Raw genomic sequence first — 27,251 nt, forward strand, 5'->3', positions numbered from 1 at the left:
CATCTCCAACCGAACGGCAAACACTTGTTTGCCGTTCTTGTTTTGCTCCAACGGATCGCCATTTTTTACGTCATTTGATCGCGGATGAATAGTGCACTGTTCACTCACGCCATTTTTTGCTCTCAACCGGAAAAACGCGCGAAAGGGAGGGCGATCGTTACCTTCTCAAAAACACCTAAAATGACGTTCGATTGGAGCATCACCGCGCGATTTTGGAGTTTTGCGTTACTTTGCCGTGAAAAATGAAGTTTTCGGTTGGAGATGCCCTAAGAACAATCGGAGCGCATGTAAAGTGTTAGCTCTTTCGATTATATTTTGAGGCCTGAACATAAATTGATTATGTTAGAAATTTAGAAAATTTTATTCAGCTACATAAAAAAAAAATTTCAATTTTAAATGATAAAATAAATAAAAATATTTTTAACTCCGAAAATTTATTTAAATTTACAAGTTTAGCTCCCTTAAAAATTTGATCTATATTTATTTTTTAACATTAAAATCATTTATACTAAAATTTTATTTAATCATATATAAATCTCAAATAATAGTAAATGACAAAATTTTAAATTTATATTAAGAATCATCTTAATTTTGATTTAACAAGTTATGGTTAAATTGAATGTCCTGGTATAATGAATTTGTCAACATTAAAAGGGATTTGATTTGACTTTAAATGGGACAAATCAAGCATTTAAAATGTAATTAGAAACTTTTGAATTAGGTTAACAAATGACCTCAAAATATTATATGATTATAGTTAAATCGAATATCTCGATAGGACAAATTTAATGAGCCTAAAATCTCTTAATTTTGATATGATTAAGGCACAGTGTTGAAATAAGGGTCTATGATCAAGGACACAAATGCGGGTTGTTAGATGGATTGTTTCGTATTTCAACCATATTTGTGAAGAGAGAGTGCCACTCTAAAGACTAGAAATAAAACCCCACTCTCTATATGAAGCGAGGGACTGAGATATAGCTTGACCTTGAACCTTGACTTGAAATTAGAGATTAAACATTACACCAACGCCATCGGACCATCGTAATCTAAGCACCACCCCACTGATGGACTACACCAATAGACCATCATTGTTAGACTATTATATTCTAACCATCCTTGTTCAACCATTATAGTTAGACTTTTGCTCAGCTATGGTATTTAGAGCCACTTGACCGTGAACTTTGGTTAGTTGCCCTTTGACCAATGATTACAATCCTCCAACAACCATCATCCAACATAATTTGTAAACCCTAATTGTCAAATATGACTCTCCAACCTCCATACTTGACTATATTCATTTAGCCATGTTAGTTCAACTATAATTCTTTGACCATTAATGCTTCACTACAGTCCATTGACCACCATCGTTTAACTACAATCATCCTACCACCATTATCCTACTATTGTCCTCCAACCATTGTTGCACGACTATAGTTCTTCGATCATCATCACCTAATATATTATTCAAACTACCATCATCCAACCACAATTCTTCGAACACCACCACCTAATTATGACACTTCAACCATTATTCCATGATTACAACTCTTCAACCACTATAACCCGACTAAGATCCTCAGACAACTATTAACTGACTTCGAGCCTCCAACCTCGATCTCTTGACTATGACCCTCTAACCACCAACACCCTATTATGATTTCCTGATCATTGTCACTTGACTATGATCTTTGAATCACTGTCACTAGATTATGACATCTTAACCATTGTCACCCCACTATGATGTTGACCTTATTTTTTAAATAAGGTAGAAAAAAATTTTAGGTGCTTAGCCTTAGTACATAGGATTCTTTCCTTACTATAGGTCTTTCTTTATAGGTTCCTCATAGATGGATTCTTCTTTACTTAATATTAACTAGCTATTAAAAAACTCAAAACCTTAAGGTCTTAAATACCCTATGTTGGACCTACCCTTGTGACCCATAAGCTATGTTAACCCTAACTTGGCTTAGGTGATGCCTAGGAACCTTATAGGTCCACCCAAGACCTTCCCAAGTTTATTAAAAGTATCCTAAACCTAGGTTGAGGCCATTTAAAAATAAAAATCTAATGGAACCCCTAGGTAGGTCTTTGGGTTTAATTGGACCATCCATGTTGTAGTTAACCCTAGATTTATTTAGATGATGCCTAAGAACTTTAGGGCACTTCCTATGACCCCTAGATAGGTAGTGAACTCTATTAAGTCAACTTCATGTCAATCTTAAATCAAATTTAAAATCTTAAAAAATCTAAAAAGATTAATATACCTTAAGTTCTATGACACCTATCCTAGATGGTCCATGACATTAGGGTCTACCCTTGGAACCTTCATGTTATTTTCAGATCCCAACCATCCCATGGGCCAAGGACATCTGGTTAACTTGTTTGATCCTTGGTTAAGGTAAGTTTAGCCAAAACTATCCCTTTATATAATTCTAAATCTTATTCACTAGTTCAAATCCAATGACCTTGGCATTGAATCCAAATGGTCTGAACCTATTTTAAGATATGTTGGATTTATGATTGATAGATGGCCAAGCTTCCTTGATTATGGTCAAACCTAATTTGACCAAATGGACCAATTAACCTACTATGAGTTTTTTTAATTTAAAACCCAATCAATTCAAGCCACAACTTTATCAAACTTTGCATATAACTTGTTAAGACCTTAATTTATCTTTCAAAGCTAGCTTAACCCTAACCTAAGGAATGAACCTATGTGAACCTAATCCTATGCACAAATAAACCTCAAAAGTTAGGTGCACCCATTGCCCTACCTTGTTTAGTTGTTTCCAACACTCTCGAGTGATTCTTTACCATCTGCAGTCACCTAAGGTGGCTGATTTCCATATATGAGCAAGGTGGTAAGGTCAGTTCAGCTTAACAAAAAAGCTAGTTGTCCAAATGCCTTAAAATGTATTGGGACACATGGCAACACTCTATTGGATTTCCCTTAATGCCATCAACCTTTAATTTACAAAGATGCCACTAGGATGAGTAGGTGGAGCTCATGCATCGACCTATAAATACATCTCTCTTCGATGGAAATTAGTTTCACAACTTGATCTCTTCTCCATCACCAAAGTTTTATATTTTATCTCAAGTCAATCCTCATCTTTAATTTTGGTCCTAACTCTAAGATCTCCACTTGGTGAAATCACCTTTTTTTAATCCAGCAATCCTAAGTTAAAGCTATCTTTAGTAAGTTGTTCTTCTCAATCATGAGAAGCTTTAGGGATATATAACTCATTATCAAAGCGGTTGAATCAAGTTATGCAAAATTTTTCCCTAATATGAAATATGGTTTCACACAATTTGAAAAGTGTGAAAATTGGTTGAATCAGACCATTAGATTGAAAGGTTTAGCTATCCTGATCCTTTTCAATCTTTTTGACAAAAAATTCCCTCAGAACTTCTATATTTGAGGCAAAACATGTTAATGGATTCTATTGTATAAAGGTAGGCGATGACAAAATCACCATCCAATCTATTTAAAAAGAATAGATGGCTTTGATCTATTCATATCAAAACCTATAAATCTCCTTTGTTATCCAGGGGATTGATATAGGTTATTTCATCTAAGATGGGATAATTAGGATCAATCACACGTGGATCATGGGAACCATTGTTAAAAAAGTGACCAAAGGCTGCCACATGCAAAGCATATGTCATAGTAGCATCACTTTAATAAAATTTGTTTAGGGTATCAATTTAATTTAAAAAATAGCCTAAATTTCTTAAATTCCTATTTAATTTTTTTAAATCTAATTTGGACAAATAAAATCTATTTGGATTTAGGAAATTAAGGAGAATGAGGTTCAAAAATATTTGATCAAGTAACTTAGGGTTGAATCCATAGATTAAATATATAAGTAGTACCCTTAATTACCTCTGATTACATTCAAATTCAAATGCAAAACATTTAAGGGTCTCTTATGCCTCACTAATTATAAGGGTTTGATGTATGTTCATGCATAATTAAATTTTCATCGAAGATCACTTAATGAATTTTAAAATTTTGAAAATAAAATTAAATCAACATATGTCATTTATAATTCACAAATTAAATGAATCCTTAAATGAGAATTTGACTCTTAATATAACTGATGGAGAAAAAGGATTCATGATGTTGACCCCACATAGTGAAATAAAGATTGTTGTTGTTACTGTTAATCCAAAGGCCTCAGGTTAGATAAACTTAATTTTAATTATTCTTATATATATAAAAAAGTATTTTTAGGCTAAATAGCTCAAGAAAAAGTGAATCCTTCACTGTACATAAGGGAGAAATACATGGAGCATACTTAAAATTTTGCAACCACCTTGCATTATTCTGCTGCGGTCTTTTCTCCAACGGCTAGTTGAGGTCTTCTAAACCTCCATAATCTTTTCAAATCTCTTGAGCAACTTTTCTGACAGTTAAATATTTTCGTAAATAAGATTTTGATTGTTTACATAATTGGATTTATATATGACTTTCAAGCCCAAAGTTTGCATTTTCAAATATTTTTTTTTCGAAGTCTAGAAAGAATTTGTGAAACATGCTCAAATTGTAGTAATTTAGGTTTCATTTGGAATAGCTTTCTTATTCATTATTAAAATAAATTTTAGTGCAATTTTTTTTTTAATTAGGAAAATTTAATACTAGAAAAAAAATTTTAAAAAGCGATAGTTTCTACACCCACACTAGATATGGAAAAATTATTATGTGCGGATGTCGAACGCCGTTCGGAGACCAATCAGAATGTGCCACGTGTGCTCGGTACCACTGCTCGGCACCGCTTGGTACCATTGACGTGGTGCATTCTAGTTGGTCTCTGAACAACGTTTTGCATCTGATTTCTCTTAGATATGAAGGAGAATTCAGACTTAGAGTGGTAAGTTTTGAGGTAGTAAAATTCTAAAATTGGTGGTGCCAAAGCATGGAAATTTGCTAGGTTAGAGGCCAAACCACATAATACTATTTGCAGTGTTGTTTCTCATTATTTTATGTATTGCATTTCACATTTCTAATTATTTACCCACAAACTTTGTGTTGTGATAAATATTTTGTTATTATCATTGCATTTAAGTTTTTAAAATAAATATATTTATCAAAAAAACATAATTCACCCTTCTCTTGAGTGTCATTTCCACTCACATTTGATATCTAAGGCTTCATTTGGGATAGTTTTTTTATTATTTCTTAAATAGTGCAAAAAATTTTAATTTTTGTATTAGAAAACTGCTTTAATAAGCAATAAAAAAGGTGTTCCAAATGAAACCCAAATCTCAAATATATTTTGATTAATGGAAGAACGGAAATATCAAAATTTTTGTGAAGTTTATATTCTCATATGTGACACATACTTTCACATCAATTATTTAAGCTAGTAGCATTAAGATAGAAAATTTCTTTTGAGGATTGAATAAAATTTAAACTTGAGTTATATGAACAAAATACTAAAATAGGAAACACCTTGCATTATTCTTTATAACTTAATAATTTCTTGATAAATTTAATGCTTAATACTATAAAGAAAATTTGAGAAGAGCTAATCATTACTTGTGAATCTACTAATGAGATTAAGGATGCTCAACTAGATAAGTTAATTTATCAAATAGAATTATTTCATACATTACCTAGTGAATTTAATCATCTAGTGAATTTAATTATGATATTTACACTTAAGAAGATAATCAAAATATTGCCTCTTTAAAGAGTTATCTAGTTTTCCTCTTGATCAAATTCTAAGGCCCTTAAAAGAACTTAAACAAGCAATTGCATTAAGGGAGAAGGATGACATTCTACCAAATGATAGATTGAGATAATTTTTTTACTTGTTTCTAACAAAAAAATTTTAATTATACTAAAAAATCATTTTAAAAGCAATACAAAAACTATCCGAATAACTATAGAGCTTCGTTTGAAATGACTTTCTTATAATTTTTGAAAAAAAAAATTTAACAGCGAGAAAAAAAAAATCTATATAATATAATCATCTCCAACATATAGAACAACAATATACTATCCTCAGTAATCTCTGCAAATTATAATGTATATTACCCTAAGAAATGAACATATTGTAAGGATTTACAAGGACTGGAAGAAGAAATCTGGAGGTAATTAAACAAGAAAACTCATATTAAGAGAACTAGTTGATGGCTCCACAAAAACCTGCAACATTTTACTAATCTACTTTCCCAAGAATGGATAACGTTTACCAATAGAGTAAAATTTACAATATACACCAGACCAGCACAACAGGAAGAAGAAGAAGAATAAGAATAAACTAACACAACATGTACAGTGCACCACCTGCTCAAACTAGCGTTAAATTTACACTGGTTCCAGCCAATCTTCCTGCTCTCCTTGTAGAAACTGGAGAAAACTCTTGACCAATTTGCCGTGCAGGAAAATAAGGATTCTTTTCTTCTTCTCCAGATTGACATATTTTGATATCTGGGATGGAAGTGGCTGAGCAACTTGAAGCTGGAAGTGCTATTCAAATATAGCCGTTAATCAAGAGCCTTGCAAAGGTTTTGAGGCCACAAACTTGGCTACAGCTTGATATAATTGCTCTTCATCAAAGGGTTTGGAAACATAACCATCCATTCCACATTTCATACACTCTTCATAAGTTGCCTGAATGACATCAGCCGTCATGGCTAGAATTGGCAGGTGCCACTGAGAAGGCACTATATCAGAGTCATTGGACTGTACTCGTCGCAATTTGGCTAGCTCATTGGCTTCATTTTCCATCAATCGAATTTGCCGGGTCGCCTCGAATCTGAAAGAAATAGAGTATAATATACCATTATTACATTCTTCGAATGTAAATAGAAGAAGGTGAATGCATAAATTGCAATGTTATTTGCATTGAAAGGCTAAAAAATAAATTGCTTTGATGGGGTGCCAGCCTAAAATGCAAAATTATCAGAGGCTCAAATCTCTTCTTTTTCCAAAAGGTCTTCCTCAAAGAAGCAGCATAAATTAAAAAAAAAAAAAAACTCTTGCTTTAAAGAACTTAAAAATACTGGAAGAATTGGGTTAAGGCATATTCGCTATTGAGTGAAAGAGAGAGAGAGAGAGAGAGAGAGAGAGAGAGAGAGCCGTTAGATTCTCATTTTAACTTGCCCAACATGGAATAACTCAACTTGATGAATTAAGCCTTCGATATCACCTTAACAAACTAATAGAATTCACATGAGGGCTAAATTTGAAGGTACCCAAGAATCAAACCAACCTAATATCATACCAAAATCATATAAACCAACCTAAACTAAGGAAATAGTAAATGCACCTTCTCTTTAGGCCATTTGCATAGTCATGTTTCAAACTAGAAATTACAAGATAAAATAAAATACGCCAACTAATGAAAATAAATAAAATCATTCAGCATTGGTTGATGGGACACTTTTGATGAGAATAAACATGTAGATTCCATCCAATATGCCCAAGATAGGATAAATTAGGCTCCATATTTAGCATTGGATACTAATCGAGTAGATTGGAACATAAATTTTGTGTACAAAGAAACATATTAGTTATTGTAGTAAATAGATAAGTTTCGCCAATGAAAAAGATATCTTTGGAATGCACAATCATTGCTTGACACAATCTCATCATACAAAATAACCATAAGAACAAGCTATAAAGAATTGTTTGATTGAGGATTAGATATGGATTCACAAGGAGGTAAAAAAGAGATTAATCAATGAAATTAACAACAATCTCATGAAATAAGATTAAATCAAACATATTGAAAGTTGGATTAATAAAAATGTTTTTATAATTTTCAATTTTTAAGCATTGGTCCCAATTCGTTGAAAATTTTTAAATGATCCTACCTTAAAATTCATATTTCCTTCAGAAAAATGTTCCCTTAACATTGTTGCAAAAAGTTCTAATTTTAGAACTACATGCTAGGGATGGTGTTGGACATGTTGGTAGGGAAAAGATTACTACTTACTATGCATAAGCATAAATATTTTTGGCCAAATATAAAAAAGAATGTTGTCATATTGTTTTACAATGCATTACTTGTCAATCTACTAAAAGAAATAAACATAAGGCAAGTCTATATACACCTTTAGAAATTCCATATAAACCAGAGGAGTTTTCTGCAAATAATGAAAAAAAATATTATTTTATTTTGTAGTAATAAATAATTTTCAAAAACTGCATTATTTCATATTATATCATAATTTTTTAATGCATCTAGTATCGCTAAACTATGTTTTAATGTAGTTAAATGGTATGGTTCTTCTAAAATAATTTTTATCTATATTATATTAAATAGTAAAACCATCACCATCATTAGCTTTAGCCTAACTATTCGGATCGATTTAAAAATCATTCTATGGTCATTCTTATGGTATGTTAAACCTATTTTACATAAATTACATGTTAACTAAGAAATCTTCTCGTATCAAGTCGTCATGCCTGGGTTTCACGCACTCCATGGCCCTCACTCACTAGCACTTGCTCCTCATTTGTGGCTTTCAATCGTGCTAGTTTCTCATCCTTGTTTGCATTCCTTTTCCTTAGGCTATCACTTCCTAGCATCAATGTCTTTCGCCTTAGCGCTCATGGCCTACTCTGTTGGCATTCCAAATCATATCGATAGTGCAACAACCTCATTATTTCAATAAGGTATTTTCCTTTGTAGTTCATTAACTTTTGCACCTCGCATCATATCTGATGTTGTGCTTTTCCACTTTGACTGACTTAAAATCATGTTGTTGGTCGGGATTTTATCCCTCATTTGTCATTTGCTCCTCTCATGATCCTACATTTTGATGCATCCTCTTTGGTCACTCCTATTAGGAATTTGTTTAATGGGGATTATCATTCTACATTTACTCGTTCTTTTGTAAAAGCTATTAAGACAAAGAAGAATCTCCATCTTGCTTCAAATTCTCATTTTTTCATATATTTTCAACTAGGTTCATCTTCAACTCATCACAAACTACCTTATTTTCACGATAAACCTACATTCATTTATTTCAATCATTTTCACTACAGGAAAAACGCCGAAATCCAGCGGTTACGGTAGATTAACCGGCGGTTTTATAGACTACCGGCGGCTTTACGGCGGTTTTCCAGCCGCTGGAAAAAATCGCGTAGGAAACATGTACCGGCGATTTTTTACCAGTGGTTTATGTTGGCGGCGATTTTCCGTCGGCGTATACCGCCGGTGACAACCGGATTTGGAACCGGCGGTTTTCCGGCCGTTACGCCGCCGATTATTTGACCGACGGCTGACCGGCGGTCATATTACCGACGGTCGTCCGGCGGTTTAGGTGGGCGTCGTTTGTTTCTTAAACTGCCGGCAAGCGCCGGTAGACCGCCGGTTCTTTTACCATCGATAGCCGGCGGTTGGAGCCGTCGGTATTACCGACGATGTAAACCGCCGGATGTCCACCGTAACACCGCCGGTGGCCGTCGGTAATCGCCGGTAATTAACCGGCGGTGTAATGGGCATTTTTCCTGTAGTGTTTCTTCTTTCATAAATGGTTTCCATCAACATAAAGATGAGTGCATTAGTCCAAAATTTTTAGAGGTGGTGATGGTGGTGTCTAGTTTCCAAGTGATCTTCAGCGTTGGCTATGACAGTTGTGGCTGCAGCGGAGGAAGCAGGCTAGAGGTCTATTGCGGCTTTAGGGTGCATAAATGGGTGATTTGTTTGAGGCTTTAATTTAAAATTTAGGTAAGTTTTAATTAAAAATATATATAAATAGAGTGAGGCGTACTCACGTCTCATGCAAACAAGGTGAAGCACGCTTCAGCCTAACTTAGGCTCATGCCTCATAACGAAAGCTTGAGATGTAAGCCTCGATGTGCTTTTCACCATAATTACAATGAGGCAGTTAGATAATGGATGCATCATAGTTAGGGATTCATATATTTAGTCACTTCATTGTTTAAAATTGCGCAAAATGAGGCTCGCCTTGAGGCCCGCCTCAGTGCAATTCAAGAGAAAAATGCCTCGAGGTATAAGCCTCGAGCTTTTTTTAATGAAGCTTTCGCCTCATCTTAGCTCATGCCCGCCTTGAGGAGCAGCTCACCTCACTAGCATGAGGCGTACACCTAAATTAAGGTTTTACATGTATTATTATATCTTACTGATTGTTCATAATGAATTCATCAACAACAACATTAAACCTTTATCCCACTACGTGGGGTCGGTTAAAGTAATACTTTTTTATCATTGTGTTATATTAAGAGTAGGTTTTTAAAAACTGAACCGGATCGGCTAGTCTGACCGGTTCACATGTGAACCGGTCTTAAGGCCAGTCTAATTCATCCTAAAAATCATTTCTGCATCAAACTGGCAAGAATTACCGGTTCAACTGGCAAACCGCTGAACTGATCACAGTTCTCTTAAACTGGCCGTTTCAAATTTTGAATTATTTGAATAATTAAATAAATTATTTTAAAATATTATGAATAAAATATTTGTTATTTAATTCTAAATTTAAAATACTTAATTTTAAATTAAAAATTCAAACTAAGCATTTCACAAGGCTTTATCACTTTATATGAGATATTACTCTATCATAACTCAAAAAGCAATATAAAGTAAAAGAGATAGTATTGTGTGAATTTTATTCTTTTTGATAAAAAATTATATTATTATATGATTATTATGTCATCTAAACTTTATTCATTACGTCATCCGAAATTAAACTTACAAATTTATATGTAAGTTAAATTTTTTGTTAAATTTGAATTAAATTTAAAGATAGAATATATTTAAATTTAAAATTACATAAGATATTATTGTGTATTATATGATTATTATGTCATCTAAATTTTATTCATTACGTCATCTAGCTCGAATGGTTCGCATGAACCTCTCCTTCCAGTTCATTGTCCGGTTCGATTTTCACAATCTTGGTTAAGTGTCGAATTCTCATTTAAATCAAATAAAGAAGGTCATTTCTAATATTTTTTAACCAAATCCTTTAGGTCAACATCTACCTTTCTTAACAGAAGCCAAATCTAATACATCTACTCTCCTAAACGGGTCATCAGAAGGCTGGTGTTTTATGTGACCAAACCATCTAAGGAGACTCTCTCTAATCTTATCTTCCACAGGATCTACTCCAACCTTTTCACGTATATGATCGTTTTATATCGTCTCTAAGAGTAAAGCCATGCATCCACATGAGCATCCTCATCTCTAAAACACTTAACTTAATATTATCCTACTCTATTAATGGCTAGCATTCAACGCCATAAAGCATTACCAGTCTCACCACCATCTTATAGAATTTTCCCTTAAGTTTAAGAGGAACTTTTCTATCACGCAACAAACTCAATGCATTCCTCCACTTCAACCATCCAACTTGAATTCTACAAATAATATTATCATCTATTTTACCATCATTCTAAACAATAGACTTAATGACTTGATCGCCCAGAGTTACAACCCCCCCTCCCCACACACACACACACTAAATCTATTACAATTAAAATTACACTCCATATATACGGTTTTAGATCTACTCAAATGAAAATTTTTAGATTCTAAGGTTGACACCCACAATTCAAGTTTACCTTCAACTCCCTCTCTAGTCTTATCAATAAGAAGAATATCATCTGTAAAAAGCATACAACAGGGTACAACCTCTTGCAAATGTCTAGTGAGAACATCCATAACTAAAGCAAAATGAAATGGGCTTAAGGCTGATCCTTGATGTAATCCAACTGAAATAGGAAAATACTTGATCAAACCACCTTGTGTTTGAATACAATTAACAGCTCTTACATACATATCCTTAATGACTTGAACATAAGCATTATTAACCCATTTTTAATTTTGAAATCTCCATAGCACCTCTATTAGAACTTTATCATATGCTTTTTCTAAATCAATAAATATCATATATAGGCCCTCCTTATTCTCTCTATACTTCTACATCAAACCTCTCAATAAATGTATAACTTCCATAGTAGACATACCCGGCATGAATCTAAATTGATTTTGAGAAACATTATTATCATGTCGTAACTATCCCCATAACTCTCTCCCACAGTTTTAAAGTATGTCACATTAACTTAATTCCTTTATAATCCCATTAACTTAATTCCTTTATAATTCGTACAATTTTGTGCACCATCTTTATTCTTAAAAATAAGAATCAACATACTCATTCTTCACTCAACTAGCATTTTTTTAGTCTTCAAAATAATATTAAAGAAATTTAGTAAGTAAAGAAATTCCTTTATCTCCTAAGCATTTTGACACCTTTATTAGAATACCATCAAGTTTAATAGCTTTTCCATACTTTATTTTCTTTAAAGCCTCTCTAACTTATGTATTACTAATATGCCGATAAAAATGAAATCTTGATTTTCATTTAGTGAGCTAAGCAAGGTTGTGAAAATCGGATCGGAAATAGAACAAGAAGAATAAAAGGTTCAAAGTTCAATTGTTCAACTGGAGGAGTTTAAGATAATTGTCTTTACATAATATAAAAGTACATAACCAACAATAAGACATGTTATGTAAGATGACATGTATATACCATGGTTGAGTTCATCACCCTATTAAATAAAAATGTTTTAAAATTTTCAAAAGGTTTAAATAAAATAAAAATATATTATTTAAAAGAAAATTAATTAAAATTAAATATTTTTAAAAAAATGACCAATTATACAAAACCGGATTGATTTTATCGATTTTCTTGTTCAACCGACGGTTCAATCGATTTGAGTCAGCTTGATGCGGATCCAATTTTTGAAATTGACCGAACCGATAACTTGGCCGATTCACAATAAAACAGGTTGAACCTGCCGATTTAGTCCAATTTTCAAAACTTTAGTGCTAAGGCCACTAAAGTCAATCGTATTTTCAAAATCCTCATTGAAAAGCTTAACAAAATATCTAATTCACCTTTATTAAATATCCTCTTCTAATAAAAGTAATTTTTAATCTTCATCTTTAATGAACTTCACTTAAATAAATCCTTACAACACCTATCCCTTTATTTGGCTATCTTATACATATATCATTCGCTCTCCTTAGTATCTAATTTATTATATAAATCATTTAAAGCTAAAATTTTTATAACACATTACTTTTTTAGAGTCCTTACAGATCTCTTTATATATTTTTCAATTTTCAAAATTTTTACATTTAAATTAATTTTTATAATAAAACTTCTTATTTTTATTTTTTCTTGCAAATTTTGATTCCACCGCCAACTATTTTTACTATTAGGAAATTTTTCACATTGATAAACCAAGCACATCCTTTAGAATATTTTTTTTACATCATTTATAATATTTTTAATATCACTAGCTACTTTTTCCAACATAACATTAGCTTCCTCATGCACAGACAAAATCTTATGATCTTGAATATTACTTTAAAAAATATTTTTATTATTGTTTTTTAAATGCCCTCATCTAATCCTCGAACAAAATTTTATTTTAGGAGTTTTTACATATCTAACACTTAAAACTACTATATTTACTTATCCAACACTCAAACATTACTATTTACTTTTCTACCACCTAAAAATCCCTACACCCATCAAATATAGCACTCCGTAACCTACCGTCAAATACCGCTCTGGACCCTATCTTTCTGAAACACATGCTTTGCCTTCACCGTGTCTTCCTCCCTCGGTCGGCTTTCGAGTCGGCTCATCGAGTTGTTCACGAAAGGGAGAAGAAGAGCATGATTCAAAGCTCTCCGTATCCGATGATTTCCTTTGCCAAAGCCAAATCTAAAGGCTTAATTCCGCAGGCTTAACAGGAAAATGATATAAATTGTCTCAAATATAAGTTATGTTCTGTTGAAATTGTCTCAGATATAATTCACAAACATATTATAGAAAATGATAGAAGTACTCCATTCAAGGCATTTTATCAGACGGCCGGCAGAGAAGTCTACGCGCCGTCCCACGAAACGCAAACTCCGTGCTCTTCCCGCAAAATCATCTGTTTGCATGCTTTTTCTACCACCCGCTAAGGTCATGAGGTCATGACTAAGTTTCATAAGAGACGAAAATGGTGTGACTAAGCTTTTCATAAGAGAACATTGAGTTGCTGGCTTACATTGCCTCATGAAAAAATTTTCCTCATAAATGAAGGTTGGATGGATCTACGGTTTTGTCATAGAAGATATCTTGTACAGGTGAGTTTCAAACTTGCATTCAAAGGCTCTGCTCCCCTCAATCTATCTGATCGTCTCCACTAGGTCCATAGGTGGGCTTTATCTGTTATGCTGTAGATAAAATAAATTCTTTCAAGGCTTCAGGAGGACTCAAGAATGATGTGTACAAAGAGGAAGAGAGGAAGATGAAGAAGAATGCAGGAACCAAGATGAGTTTCAAACCTGATTATTCGGGTTTCTACTTTGCATAGTTCGTCCATGTGTTGTTTTCGGGAAGAGCACGCGACATAAGAGACGGAGTGATAGTTTGAAGAGACGGAGTGGTATTTTTGATGAGGGTAAGTGTTTTTAGATGGTAGAAGAGTAAATAGTAAAATTTGAGTGTTAGATATGTAAATATAAAAATTTTAAGTGTTAGGTATTTAAAAACCCTTTTATTTTATTGTTTTAATTTTACCCTTTCATCTTAAAGTGCAAAATTAATAAATGATAACATAAACTTTTACTCAGAATAACTTTACAATTTTTGCAATCTAAACAAATTATTTTTTTATAAGAAAAAAATCAAATCTGAGTATTACTACATTCATTCTCATAAGTGATGAAATGCTCATCTTTTTTTTTAAATAAGATATTAACAATTACAAAATCATAAACTACTTAATCTTAACACCGTTAATAGTCACTCCAAACCTATAGCCACCATTAATGCTTTTAAAATCATTCACTTCTCTACCAACATATTCATTTAAATCTCCTCCAATAAAAACTTTTCCTTTAAGATATCTTTTGTATTAATTCTTATAAGTCATTCCAAAATTTTAATTTTAAACACATTCAAACCTGCTTGAGGAGCATAAGCAATTATAATATTAATAATCTTAGCATTAATAATAATCTTCAAAAAAATAATTATATCTCCAATTCTATCAATTTTTATAATATTATCATTCAAACTCTTTATCTATAATCACACATACACCATTTCTAGTACGACTTCTACCAGAATGCCAAAGTTTAAATCATAAACTATCAATCTCCTTAGCATTCTCTTCAACCTATTTGGTTTCCTGAATGCACAAAATATTTATCTTCCTATGAATCATAATATTTATTAATTTCATTATGCTCATAAGGGAACCTATATTCCATGTTCATATCCTAATTCTTGTTTAATGAACTAGCTTATTTGCCCACATTCGTCCACGATGTGGAAACCCTTGCCTATTTTTAACACTGGACTCGGGCGTCAATGCAGCAGCCCTTGCACACTTCTCGTTATATTAAGGCTATACAGCGAGAAAAATTTTCATCATGTGGTAGAAATAATTTTATCTAAATTTATTACTATATAACTCCTATTGAATGCAGTAAATATTACTTTTGCAAATTATAATTATTATCAAATAAGAATTGTCATATACATATATATATATATAATACTTTATTATATTAAATATATAATACTTGTTGAAAATATGCATAAGTCGATAAAAACCCTTTCGAATCTTGGCTAGTCGAGCTAATAGGATTATAGACTGATTATGTACTTTATCATTTTAATTATATCAAAATTAGATAAACTATAAAAGATATATGAGAATAAAAATTATTGTTTTGCTAAAAAAATAAATAATAATTAGTTTTTGTTATCTCCCTCTTTCTATCTCTATCTCTACCTCTGTCTATATATAAAAGCTATAAATTAGCTCTTTCATTGAAAAATAAGTAAAAGGTGGAACATAGTTAATTTTTAGCATTTGTCATATTGAATATATAATACTAGTTGAAAATATGCATGTCCATAAAAACTCTTTTGAATATCGGCTAGTTGGGCTAACATGCTCATAGATTGATAACTCTATAGGAAAACATTATATTACCTTAGGTTAGTGTTTGATGTAGGCAGGGGGGGGTCAACTCAAACCTAAAATAAGTTGGATTTGACTTCCCTTGAGCTTTCTTTCTCAAACAAATTTGAGCTGAAATTTAGCTCATTTATGAGCTGATTTTTAGTTCATTATTAGCTAAGTTTTAGTTCATAGTTATCTTTTTATTATAGTTTTTTATGTCTTAATTTAAGTTGTCTCTTGGGATTCCAAAATGGCTTTTGAAATCCCAAGGAAGTTTGTTTTCCCATGCCATGGCTCCTTGGCTTCCACGAGTGGCTGATTCCGTGCATGGGCTCCTTCGTTCTCACGGTGGCTGCTTGTTTTCCGAACTGGGGGCTCTTCCCATGGCTTTTGGCGCCTCGATTCCGTGCGGCCTCTTGGGTTCCCGTGGTTGCTTCTTCGGTTCCTGGGCTGGGCTATTTTTCCGTGAAAAGCAATGGGTTTTTTCATGGCTTGTGTTGCTTAGATTCTTCTAGGAATTCAATGTTGTGTCTTTTTGTATTCCCCCTTTCATACCTATAAATATGAGGGGTTCTGTATTGTTTTAAGAAGTGAATGATAAGTTATTCTTGGAAAAGAAATCTGTAGATTTTCTTGGAGAAGCTTGCAAGCTTTGTCCACCTTCTTCTTCTCATCCCCTTTGGAAATCTTGCAAGCTCTTTCCACCCTTCTTCTAGGGCTTCTAATCTCTTTCGTCTCTCTGCAAGTTTACACAACACCTGTATCCTTCGTCTCTAATTGAAGCAAGTTTAGGGTGTCTTTAATTTCGATTCGAGTTTGTAAGTAGGTTAATTACAATTTGTTGTTGTCAGTTTATTTTTTAATTTCTAAAGTTTGTTTTAGAATTGAAATATAAGAGTTTGCTCGTCTCATTTCGAGCCTGTAGTGGCTCCCTTAGGTCCTTTGTGGGCGGAGGTCCTCGGGTCCCCCATCCCCCGGATTTTTGCCCGCATCAGTGTTTTGCCTTCTCTATTCGGGATATCTTGATAAAAATAGATTATAGATTATGTAAATTGATACAAATTGAAAATGATGAATGATTGATGAGTCATATTCTTAGAGATATGATAATACCTATATATATACACACATTTGTCATGACCATTATCAAACTATATTTGAAATATAAGCTATATTTCATCTATGAGTTGATGATCCAGATTACCTACTGTTATAAAGTTATTCGTGCCCTTTTTATTAATCATGATGCATGCCCTAGTGCGTTGTCGTTTATGTTTTAATATATTATAATTATTTGTTGGGTTTGAATTTTCAAATACACTTGTTATGATCATAACAAGTTTTAATAGAGTGCTTGTTAAACCATCACCACAAGAGCAAACTTATCAATAGTAGAATCTCCTTTGGAAACTTAAAATTTTGAAGTTATTTCTTTCAATTTTTGTTTTCATTTATTATTGTTCCTATTTCATTTACATACCATCATTATAATTTATAGTAATGAAATAAAATTTAGTTTATCCTTAATTGCTTACTCTAATACATTCTATTTATATTATTTGTATATAAACTTTTTTTGCAAGTACAAAATGAGTTTTTATATCTTTCATCACGTCCCATATTACCGATGTGCACTGCCTTTTGAACCAATGTGTGACATAACCTATGTTGCACCGATACACTTATTTATGAAGGTGTGTTGTATCCGATACACCGTACACGGAGACGCCTCTGATACGGCACCAATACATGTCGGATACGACTTTGCCGTATCCAATTAAAATACTATTTAATTTCAAAAGGACACGCGTATTCGATACGAGTGTACGTTAAAAAACAAAAAAAAAATCCGAAAAAAAATCCTTCATATTTATTTTCGCGAGTGCGAGCGAGGTTCTCTCATTTTCGAGATGGATTTGAGTCTCTTGATGATATGAGAATATTAGACATTGCTAATCTTTCACTTGATGGGACTGAATTAAAAGCAATGATATTTATTGAAGATGATATAGAAGTTCAAAAACAAACCACTGAAGAAGCTAATCAAATCATTCCTTCTATTGAATAGTTGAAAATTCACGTAATAGATAATCTATGTTTATGCTTTTGTTGTTGCACTAGAGATTTAATGCTTACTTTTATTTTGATATTATAAGCTACAAGGCTATAAATGATGTTACTTTCATTTTTATGTAATTTCAAATTTTATGCTTTGATTGTTTTCCTAATTTTTACGTATGATTTATAAATTATAATGTCATGTCCGCGCTGTACCCGTATCCAATATTTTTAAGAATTGACATCTCATATCTGTATCGTCTCGTATCCGTGTCGTCGTATCCATATCGGTGCAACATAGGACATAATGAAAGGACCAAAGTTAAGCAAGTCCCAAACATACCAAAGCAAAGGGTTTTCAATAAATAGCCTCATGCAAGACCAAGTATGAGGGATATATGATATTTACCCTTAATTATATATTATCTTAAGCCTAAGTTATCATTTTCTTGTGCAAGTAACTTCCACAACAACAATAACATCAAGCCTTTATCCCACTACGTGGGGTCGGCTACATAAATCCTCTTTCTTCATTGTGTCCTATTAAAAGTCAAATTATCATTTAAATCTAATAAAAAAAAGATCATTTCTAATATTTTCTAACTAAGTCTTTTTAGGTCTGCCTCTACCTTTCTTAACATAAGTCAAATCTAATACCTCTACTTTCCTAAACGGGTCATCGGAAGGCTTCTGCTTTATGTAACCAAACCATCTAAGGCGACTCTCTCTAATCTTATCTTCTACTGGAGCTACTTCAACCTTTTCATGTATATGCTCATTTTGTATCCTATCTCTACGAGTAAAGCCACTCATCCACCTGAGCATCCACATCTCTGTCACACTTAACTTAGTATTATGCTTCTCTTTAATGGCCAAAACATAAATAGATATCCTCACTAAGAAACTCAAAACCATTTTTGAAGAATGATATTCAGTAATCCTAAATCGTCAAGTGACTAAACCAAGTGGATGCAAATGAAGTTTACCAAACCAAGAACGAAGTAGCCAGCAATAAATAAATTTATCAAACTATTCCTCTAAACTGTATTTAACTAAACCCAAAACCTCAAATGCCTTGACAATACAATACCAAAACTAGTGGCTTATCTTCCCTACTGATCAAAAGGGGATGTACCTGCTGAAAAGGTACAAATTTCTACACTTCTCATAATTCCTATCATCATTCCATTTATTTTTTGAGAAAAAGATAATTTATTCACCTAAAATTCTTTGAGCTATCCCTATGACTAAAATGTGGATTTAGGACAGTATAACGGATATCCTTCTCATAAAATTAGAATTCATCTACACAACAATCTACAATCAACCACATGGAAAGTTCAGCCTGAGCAACTAGCCGCAACTCCCTATAATGACAAATAAGAATTGTTTTAATCACGATTCCTTTCTGAGAATCACAACCAGAGAAAGCTTAAAGACAAATAAGAATTGCAAATGAAAATTTATCTCTTCATGTTACCAGAAGAAAAGTTCTTGAAAAAAAAAAATCTTTGGATTCCAAATTTTGTAACTATTTTATCTAAAAACTTGATTGCATTTGTCAGTTGAAATAGTAAATCAAATACCTAAGCATTTTAATATAACATGGAATCTCATTATCTGCATTACTTAAAAATCAATCTCTATTAGTACTCTTTAACACTACATCAGGGTTTATGGATTGTACTATAGACAACGCCATTTAATCTAATGACCTATAAATATAAGTAATGTTGTTTCTAATAACTGTATTTGTACACAAATATGTTCATTCTTTGCTATAACATATGAAGAGCAAATTAATACACATTACATAAAATGAATAAGAATCTAATAAAGAAACTTATTATTAGCAAGTAAGTATAAGTTTTCAAACAGGGCAATAAAGGTATTCATACCCATCCATCTCTGGCATCTGGACATCCATGAAACAGGCATCGAATTCGTGAGACAATGGAAGTAGTGAAAGAGCTTCTTTACCGCTTTCAGCGCACTCAACTTTAGCTCCGTATTTTTTTAGAGCGGCGGCAGCCACTCTAAGATTTACCTTATTATCATCAACCACTAATATATTCTTCCCCGTTAGGAGGCTGCGAAGGAAAACAGCACCCTTAGGTAATTCTTTTCTCGGCTGGTTATCCATTCCAAGTACTTGCTGAAGGCATACTGCCACTGTGCTAGCTCTTAGAGGCTTTACAAAGACAATATCCACAAGAGATTCACCCTTTGCTTTATCACATTCAGAGATTCCCAAAAGAATCACCTTAGGCACTTCATGTATATGGTCTGCTTGCTTCCGCTCAAGAAAATGGTTAAGCAAGCAAACATCACTATTGTTCCAAGAATCTTTTTCAATAAACAAAACCTTCGGCAATTTCCTATATGAGCATAATGTTATGTTAATACGAGTACATGATCAAAAAGGAAACAAGAAATTCAAGTAAGCTGGACAAGAAAAAATTAAAAATCTTCCGTATTTGATGTACTACAAAAATTGCAAACCATTGAAAATATAATCATATGCAGAAGAGAATATTGCATTACTCAGCTAAGAACTAGATAAAATACCAGAGAAGTCGTATTAGAAGTCGCACAAAGCTTATTGCATAGTAAAAACAAGTAAACATTTGAAAGCACTTTTCACACAAACAACTTACCCGTTCCTCGAGCAACCATTTTGTCGATTTAAAGTACTAAGAGCCATCTTGGTATTTTTTGCAATTTCAACACTAATGCCAAGTCTATGGAGATGATACTTTGTCACAGCACTTCTGACAGACCTTTCATCAACTAAAAGTGCTTTGATTCCTTTGAAACAGGTAGGTAAATCCTCTGATAGAGATCTCTTTGGATCACCTCCTGCATTTACAGTACATCGTTGGAGGACAGCAGAAAAGGTAAATGTACTTCCAACATTGGGTTTGCTTATGAAATTGATTCGTCCACCCATTAGTTCAACTAGGCATTTACTTATGCTTAAGCCAATACCAGTTCCACCATAATTTCTGGATGTTGAGCTGTCGGCCTGCATGAAAGGAGTGAAAACACGTTCTTGGGCATGTAATGGGATTCCTATCCCAGTATCCTCTACACTTACAATCAAAGTAACACTTTCAGGATTCTTTTCGCATGGCCGTCCATTCAGAGAGACTGCAGCAAGAGATGCTTCATTTGAAAGTAATAGCTTGAAATTCTCCCAGCTGTTCCTATTATCAGCTGCTTTATATCCACTTAAAGTATTGAATGCTGTGCCACCGGACATTACCTCAAGTTCATCTACCTTTCCATTTGTGCTGGGGCACACCATGCCCTCAATTGGCATATTAGGATGCTCAGCCAAATGAACTTGGATGAATATGTGACCACGATCTGTAAACTGTTGCAGATAACGAATAATGCCATATTAGTAAATAAAGGAACAATTTGACAACTTTGCACTTGAAACTAAGGTTTCGTTTGGGACAGCTTTCTTACTGCTGCTTAAAGCAGCTTTCTAGTACAAAAAATTAGAAAGATGCTTTAAGAAGCGGTAAGAAAGCCGTCCCAAACGAAGTCTAAATGAACCATGCAAACTTTGCATGAATGCTAAGTTTTTGCTTAATTGAATTTCCAATAACAAGTCAAGCTCCAAAAGTCAAAACCCAATGAACTTGCAAATTCTAGATCAGAGGTAGGAAAGTAAAAAAGCCATGAACAAAAAAGGTTTTCTTACCTTTACTGAATTTCCAACAAGATTTGTAATTATTTGCCGAAATCTCCCTGGATCACCAGTTAGGACTTGAGGAACATTATCCGAGACAAATGCAGCAAGCTATATATTAAAAACGCCGCATTATTGTGTGAGTAAAGAAAATGCAGCAAAGATAGAGCATAAAGCAGTAACTAGATAAAAAACAGGTTGGACAAAAGGACATATAACAACAAGCATATATAAACAGAAATTACCAGATAGTTTTTCTAGTTGACCATGGTAAAGTAGATTACTAACCTCAATTCCCTTCTCCCTCGATTTTGCAGAAAACAAAGAGAGGACATCGTCAAGAATGGAGCGTAGGTCAAATGGTACGGATTCAATCTCTAACTTGCCAGCTTCAATTTTCGCCCGATCAAGAACCTCATTGATCAATGCTATTAATGCTTTCCCACACACTTGAGCAGTTTGGGCATAATCTTTTTGAGTTAAATTCAAATCCGTATCTAAAAGCATATCCAACATACCTGGAACATAAAACACTTCTTTAAGAAAAGGTTTGCATGCCTTAGTAGAATATATGATATATTAACAATAGTGAAGCATACCAAGGACACCATTCATGGGTGTTCTGATCTCATGAGAAACAGTTGCAAGAAACTGCAAACAAGAAAGAAGGCAGAACACCATAAGATCCAGATAAAATTGGTATGATGACCTCACATAAAGATAAAATTTCAAACCTGAGACTTTGCTACATCAGCGGCTTCAGCTTGAACTTTAAGCTCTTCCATCTTTCGACAATCCTCCATAACCATAACATAGCGCTTCTGAGCAGCATACAATATATAGGCTACTAACATTAAGATCACAACCATACCAGAAGGGGAGGTGATTGCTGACCATGGGATGGGAGGCTTCTGGCTATAACTGCCAATCACCAAATTTAAAAAATAATTCATTTTCTGCATAAATAATCTTGGTGAAAGACTAATGTACCGAACTTACCGGCACACCATTTGGTGCTTTCTGAATGGATCGCCAAAATCTAGCATACTCACACGAGACAACGGTTTATAACCTTCTGAATTTTGGGCTCCATACATAATCAAGGGATCAGAAATATTGGTAACATCATGCACATTTACTACTATATCCTGATTACCAGCAAGTTTCTTCAACAAATTTTCCACAAGTGACTCAACATCAAAAGCTCCACCAAGATATCTGTAAAACACAACCATAAACACAAAAATCAGGCCTGAAAAATAATATCTCTGCATCAAGAACAAATAACTGAACCAAAATAGCTTATAGAATTTGAGTATGAACTATAAGGATGATAACTATCCATTACAATCCAATTGCTGTTGATTTGGATAGGAAAATTTAGCCACACTCCAGAGTCAAAGGCAAAAATTCCAGGATAAATTTTTGCAAGCTTAATATCTCACCCAGCTGTAGCTTCTACACGATCTTCAATGGTTGCATCTGCAGGAATTCCCATTCGATAGACGGGAAATGTGAGAACTACACCAAGATGATTCGACTCCAGTAACCTAAAAGGGTTTGTAAGAACAGCTTTGCCAGTAGCTCTAGCCCTCAAGATATTCTCGCGATCTTCCTGCGGTGAAAAAAGCGACAATTAGAGACAAAAAACATAACAAAAACTAAATAATTAAGTCGAAGAGTAGAATAGAAAGCAACTCTTAGGACATACCTCTCCAGACATCATGTCCAGGACCTCAAGATATGAAACAGTTTCCTGGGAAAAAATAACAGGTGCATATTCATCTTGCTCAGGTGAAGGTTCCCGTTTCATGGTCTTGATGGTCCAACCTTGTTGACTCTCAAAATTTCCTCTATCAGAATGAAGGACTCGCTGTGCATATGCCACACCACTCAGAAGTGGCCGCTCAAATGCAGTCATTCCAGTGTAAAATGCAAATGTATCCTGAAGCATTCACATAGAGTAAAATAATCAGAACTAATCTAATGGGTGGGTTTGCTGAAAGTAGGATTTAGTAAATCCTGTAAATCTAGATTTAATAAATCTTGTGAGAATTGTAAACAAAAACAATTTAGTATGAGAGTTGTTGAATCCAATTAAAACCCAATAAAGCCTTTGGCATTTATTTTAGTATTTAAGGATGTATATGAAAGTGAGTTAGAGTTATTAGAATTATTATGTTATCATATTAATATTATCACAAATAATAAATATCAATTAAGAATATGTATTATTTATTATTACAATATATATAACATTATGGAAAATATTCTTTTTCATTACACTTTCCTTATTACTCCATTATCTTAACTTTATATAGACATGTTTATATAACATCATTATCATTCAAGTAAAGATGCAGTTTTTATGGCCTAAATCAACATTAATTTGACAAATAAAATCATAACTAGTAGAAAATATCATCCTAATTAATCATTAATTAGTAATTAACTAAGCTAATTAAACACTAACTTCTACTTAGTCAAACTATACAACAAATAATAAAAATTTGATTAAGCTATATATTTTTATTAATTAATATTAATTATTAAGGCCAAATTATTTTTAAATTAATGCATCTATATCTAATTCGTTTGGTTAAACATCAATAAAGTTAATCAATTAAGAATTTGTAATATTTATTATCACAATAATCCACATTATGGAGGATATTCTTTTTTATTAAACTCTTTACTCATTACTATTATCTTAACTTTATATAGACATGTTTATGCAAACATCATAATCATTCAAGTTAATTTTTATGGCCTTAATCGACATTTGTTTGACAAATAAAATCATAATTAGCATAAAATATCATCCTAATTAATCATAAATAAATAATTTACTAAGCTAATCAAACACTGACTTCTATTTAGTCAAACTAAATCACAAATAAAAATTTGATTAAGTTAATTATATTTTTAATTAATATTAACTATTAAGGCTGAATTATTTATTTATCTATATCTATGTTGTTTGATTAAGCGTAAAAAATTTTAATTAATATTTTATACAAATCATAATCAGATTAATAAAATCCTAATTAGCACAAGATAACATTCTAATTAATTACTAATTAGTAATTTATTAAGCTAATTAAATAATGATATCTTTTGTTAGTCAGATTAAATAAAAAGTACCAAAAATTAACATATATTTAATAGATTAATGCTATTTATTAAGGTTGACATGTTTAAAATACAAATTAAATCATTTTTAAATCATAAATTAATATTACTATTTTTGATTAACTAATATTTAATTAATTGCATGGATAGGAACAACAGCGTGTGAAGGAGAAGGGAACTGCATAATAAGAGCTCTTTTGGGGCAGACATCTACAGGCCAACAACATGTGAAGGAGAATGATAGTTTATGGTGAGATTTAGCTGGGAGGGCACCCTGCAAATTTAAGTTAAATCCAATAAAAAATGGGTTTTGGTAAATCCGGGATTTAAGCTTAAAAAGGGGCCATTTTTACTGTTCAGCAACCATTAAGTTAAATATAGCTTAAATCCTGCTCAAAACCTGCTACCAAACAGTCCTTAAAGTTCTTACTATATAAATCCCTGTAAATTAGAATACCACCACGATATCGTCATTAACCAAAGTTGGCAGATAAATAAAAGAAAAATCAACAAAATTTATGTTTAAAAAAAAAAACGTAAGCCGCATCTGACTGAGCAGCAAAAGAAAACAATGAGAAGGCAAGTTGACGAAAGAATTCCTACATCTCCATGGAAATAATAAGCGGACGAAGTAACGCATACAGGAAGGTAAAGATACTAGAAACATGACACCTCCGCATAAGCATCTTAATGACTGCAAAGCTTCATTTCAAGCGTATTAAACCTAAGAGAAAAAGAAGATCTTAACATCAAATTGGCACTGGAGCTTTCATTTAAAGGTCTTCTTCACAGCTGCCATGATTTATGCAGGGAACTGTAGGACCACCCCTGCAAACCTTTAAATAAATTGCCAAGAAAACCCAAAATAATCCCCGAAAAGATGAAATAGCCATAAAGACTTAATTTTGGTAATAAGAAACCATAAGATGCTAGGAAAAAGAAACTAACTTGATCCATGGCGCTCGGATTCTTCTGGTAATGGAAGGTGGAGATGAGAACAGCTAGGGCGTGGACATGGTTAACACTGACAGCGAACTGGTCCTGAAGCATTCTCGCCCTCTCATCGCACATATTGACCAAGGCCTCCTCAGCCGTCCTCATGGTCGATTCTAGATTGTACCAATGAATTGCCACCCAAACAGACACCATCAGCAGCATCCACAAAATCCATGCCGTCCATGTCTGCCACCATCGTTGCCTCGCCACAGGCATCTCCGTTCCCATGGCCCAAGAACTCTCAACGCCAATTCCCACTAATTCTTCTGTTATTTATTAATATATGTGTTGTTCACCTTCCTCTCTTCCCCACTCTTGTTGTTCCCAGCCGCATTGGCCTGTGTGCGAGATGAGAAAAAAGATAGAATAAAATAGGAAAGCGAGGATTACAGAGCGTGGGCGAAAGGCTTCTCAAAAGAAGGGAAATCTCACAAACTCCAATAGCAAAAGATGGAAGCAATGAAACAAGCAGAACCCCTTTCCCCCTTCCACAAATTAGATTTTTTTTCCCCAAAAAGACAACTTGGTCAGTGTAGAGAAGCACGATGGACCAAAACAGAGGAATCGATTAGAAGAAGACGGACGAGAAAGAGAGAGTCGAGGAAGAAACAGAGGAAGTGCTCGTCAACTGATGATATCTGCCACACCTCTCGTGCAGTGTATGTAGCTAGGGAAATATTCTCACAACTTTCTCTTCCCGAAGCAACTAAATAATAAACCTTGATATTTTAAGATACGCTGTCATTAAACAATTTTTCCTTCCAGTATTCTGTTATTCCCCCTCCTCTTGTCCCCCTTCTTCCACCTTTATCACATCAAATATTTTCTGATCACGACGAACTCTTTCCCACCTCCCTCACACAAATGGATCGAAACAACAAAAAGCAAACAATACAGGAAGCAGATATAAACTAGCAAAAGCTGATATCTTTCTGGTTTCAGCTCGTCGAACCAAATCACAAATGTTAGCCAACAGCTGCCTAATCAGCTCTCAACTTCGCCGGAGAAACAACAGGCTGAAAAGACGGTTGAATCAGCACCGAGAATTTAGGGTTAGGGCTTCGTCTCAGGTACGAGACGCTGCAGATGAGCCCAAAAGAAATCGCTCCCCGAGATCTTTTCGACAGCGACGACTGACAAAGAGTGAAACGAACCCTTCACATGCGGGAAGAAGTGGATCTACTGAAATTACTTTATGCCCTTCGTACTCATGGCGTTTTTAATGACGCAATTGGACCGATTGAAGGGCAATCTAGTCATTCCGAAAAGAACAAGGAGATTAACGGGCGAGATAGGCAGTTAGGGGTATTTTAGACTTTTGAAATCTGTGGCTACTGGAGAAAGAGTTCAGGGTTGACTGGGGCCCTACTTTCAATCACCATTTTACATTTTTACCCTTGT

At 33.5% G+C, this 27,251-nt stretch overlaps 1 protein-coding gene across 1 annotated transcript; it reads right to left on the bottom strand.

Annotated features, from left to right (window-relative positions):
- Positions 1–6,008: 6,008 nt before the first annotated feature.
- Positions 6,009–26,980, bottom strand: LOC110115712 (probable histidine kinase 6). Its single transcript, XM_020849030.2, has 11 exons — positions 25,803–26,980; positions 23,434–23,667; positions 23,168–23,337; positions 22,722–22,940; positions 22,457–22,643; positions 22,322–22,373; positions 22,011–22,240; positions 21,735–21,833; positions 20,680–21,398; positions 19,921–20,400; positions 6,009–6,770 (listed from the first exon to the last, which is right to left on the bottom strand). The coding sequence occupies exons 1-11, from the start codon at positions 26,076–26,078 to the stop codon at positions 6,503–6,505; spliced, it is 2,934 nt and encodes a 977-aa protein (XP_020704689.1). The 5' UTR covers positions 26,079–26,980; the 3' UTR covers positions 6,009–6,502.
- Between the last annotated feature and the right edge of the window lie 271 nt (positions 26,981–27,251).

Source organism: Dendrobium catenatum, unplaced genomic scaffold (genome assembly GCF_001605985.2).
Source record: "Dendrobium catenatum unplaced genomic scaffold, ASM160598v2 fragScaff_scaffold_1260, whole genome shotgun sequence".
Taxonomy (NCBI): domain Eukaryota; kingdom Viridiplantae; phylum Streptophyta; class Magnoliopsida; order Asparagales; family Orchidaceae; genus Dendrobium; species Dendrobium catenatum.

Coding starts and splice junctions, on each gene's coding strand:
- LOC110115712 (XM_020849030.2), bottom strand. CDS start 26,078: ATGGGAACGGAGATGCCTGTGGCGAGGCAACGATGGTGGCAGACATGG. Junction 22,374..22,456: donor CTGATGTAGCAAAGTCTCAG/GTTTGAAATTTT, acceptor TCTTGTTTGCAG/TTTCTTGCAACTGTTTCTCA. Junction 6,771..19,920: donor CAGATGCCAGAGATGGATGG/GTATGAATACCT, acceptor TATTTCTTTCAG/ATTCGAGGCGACCCGGCAAA.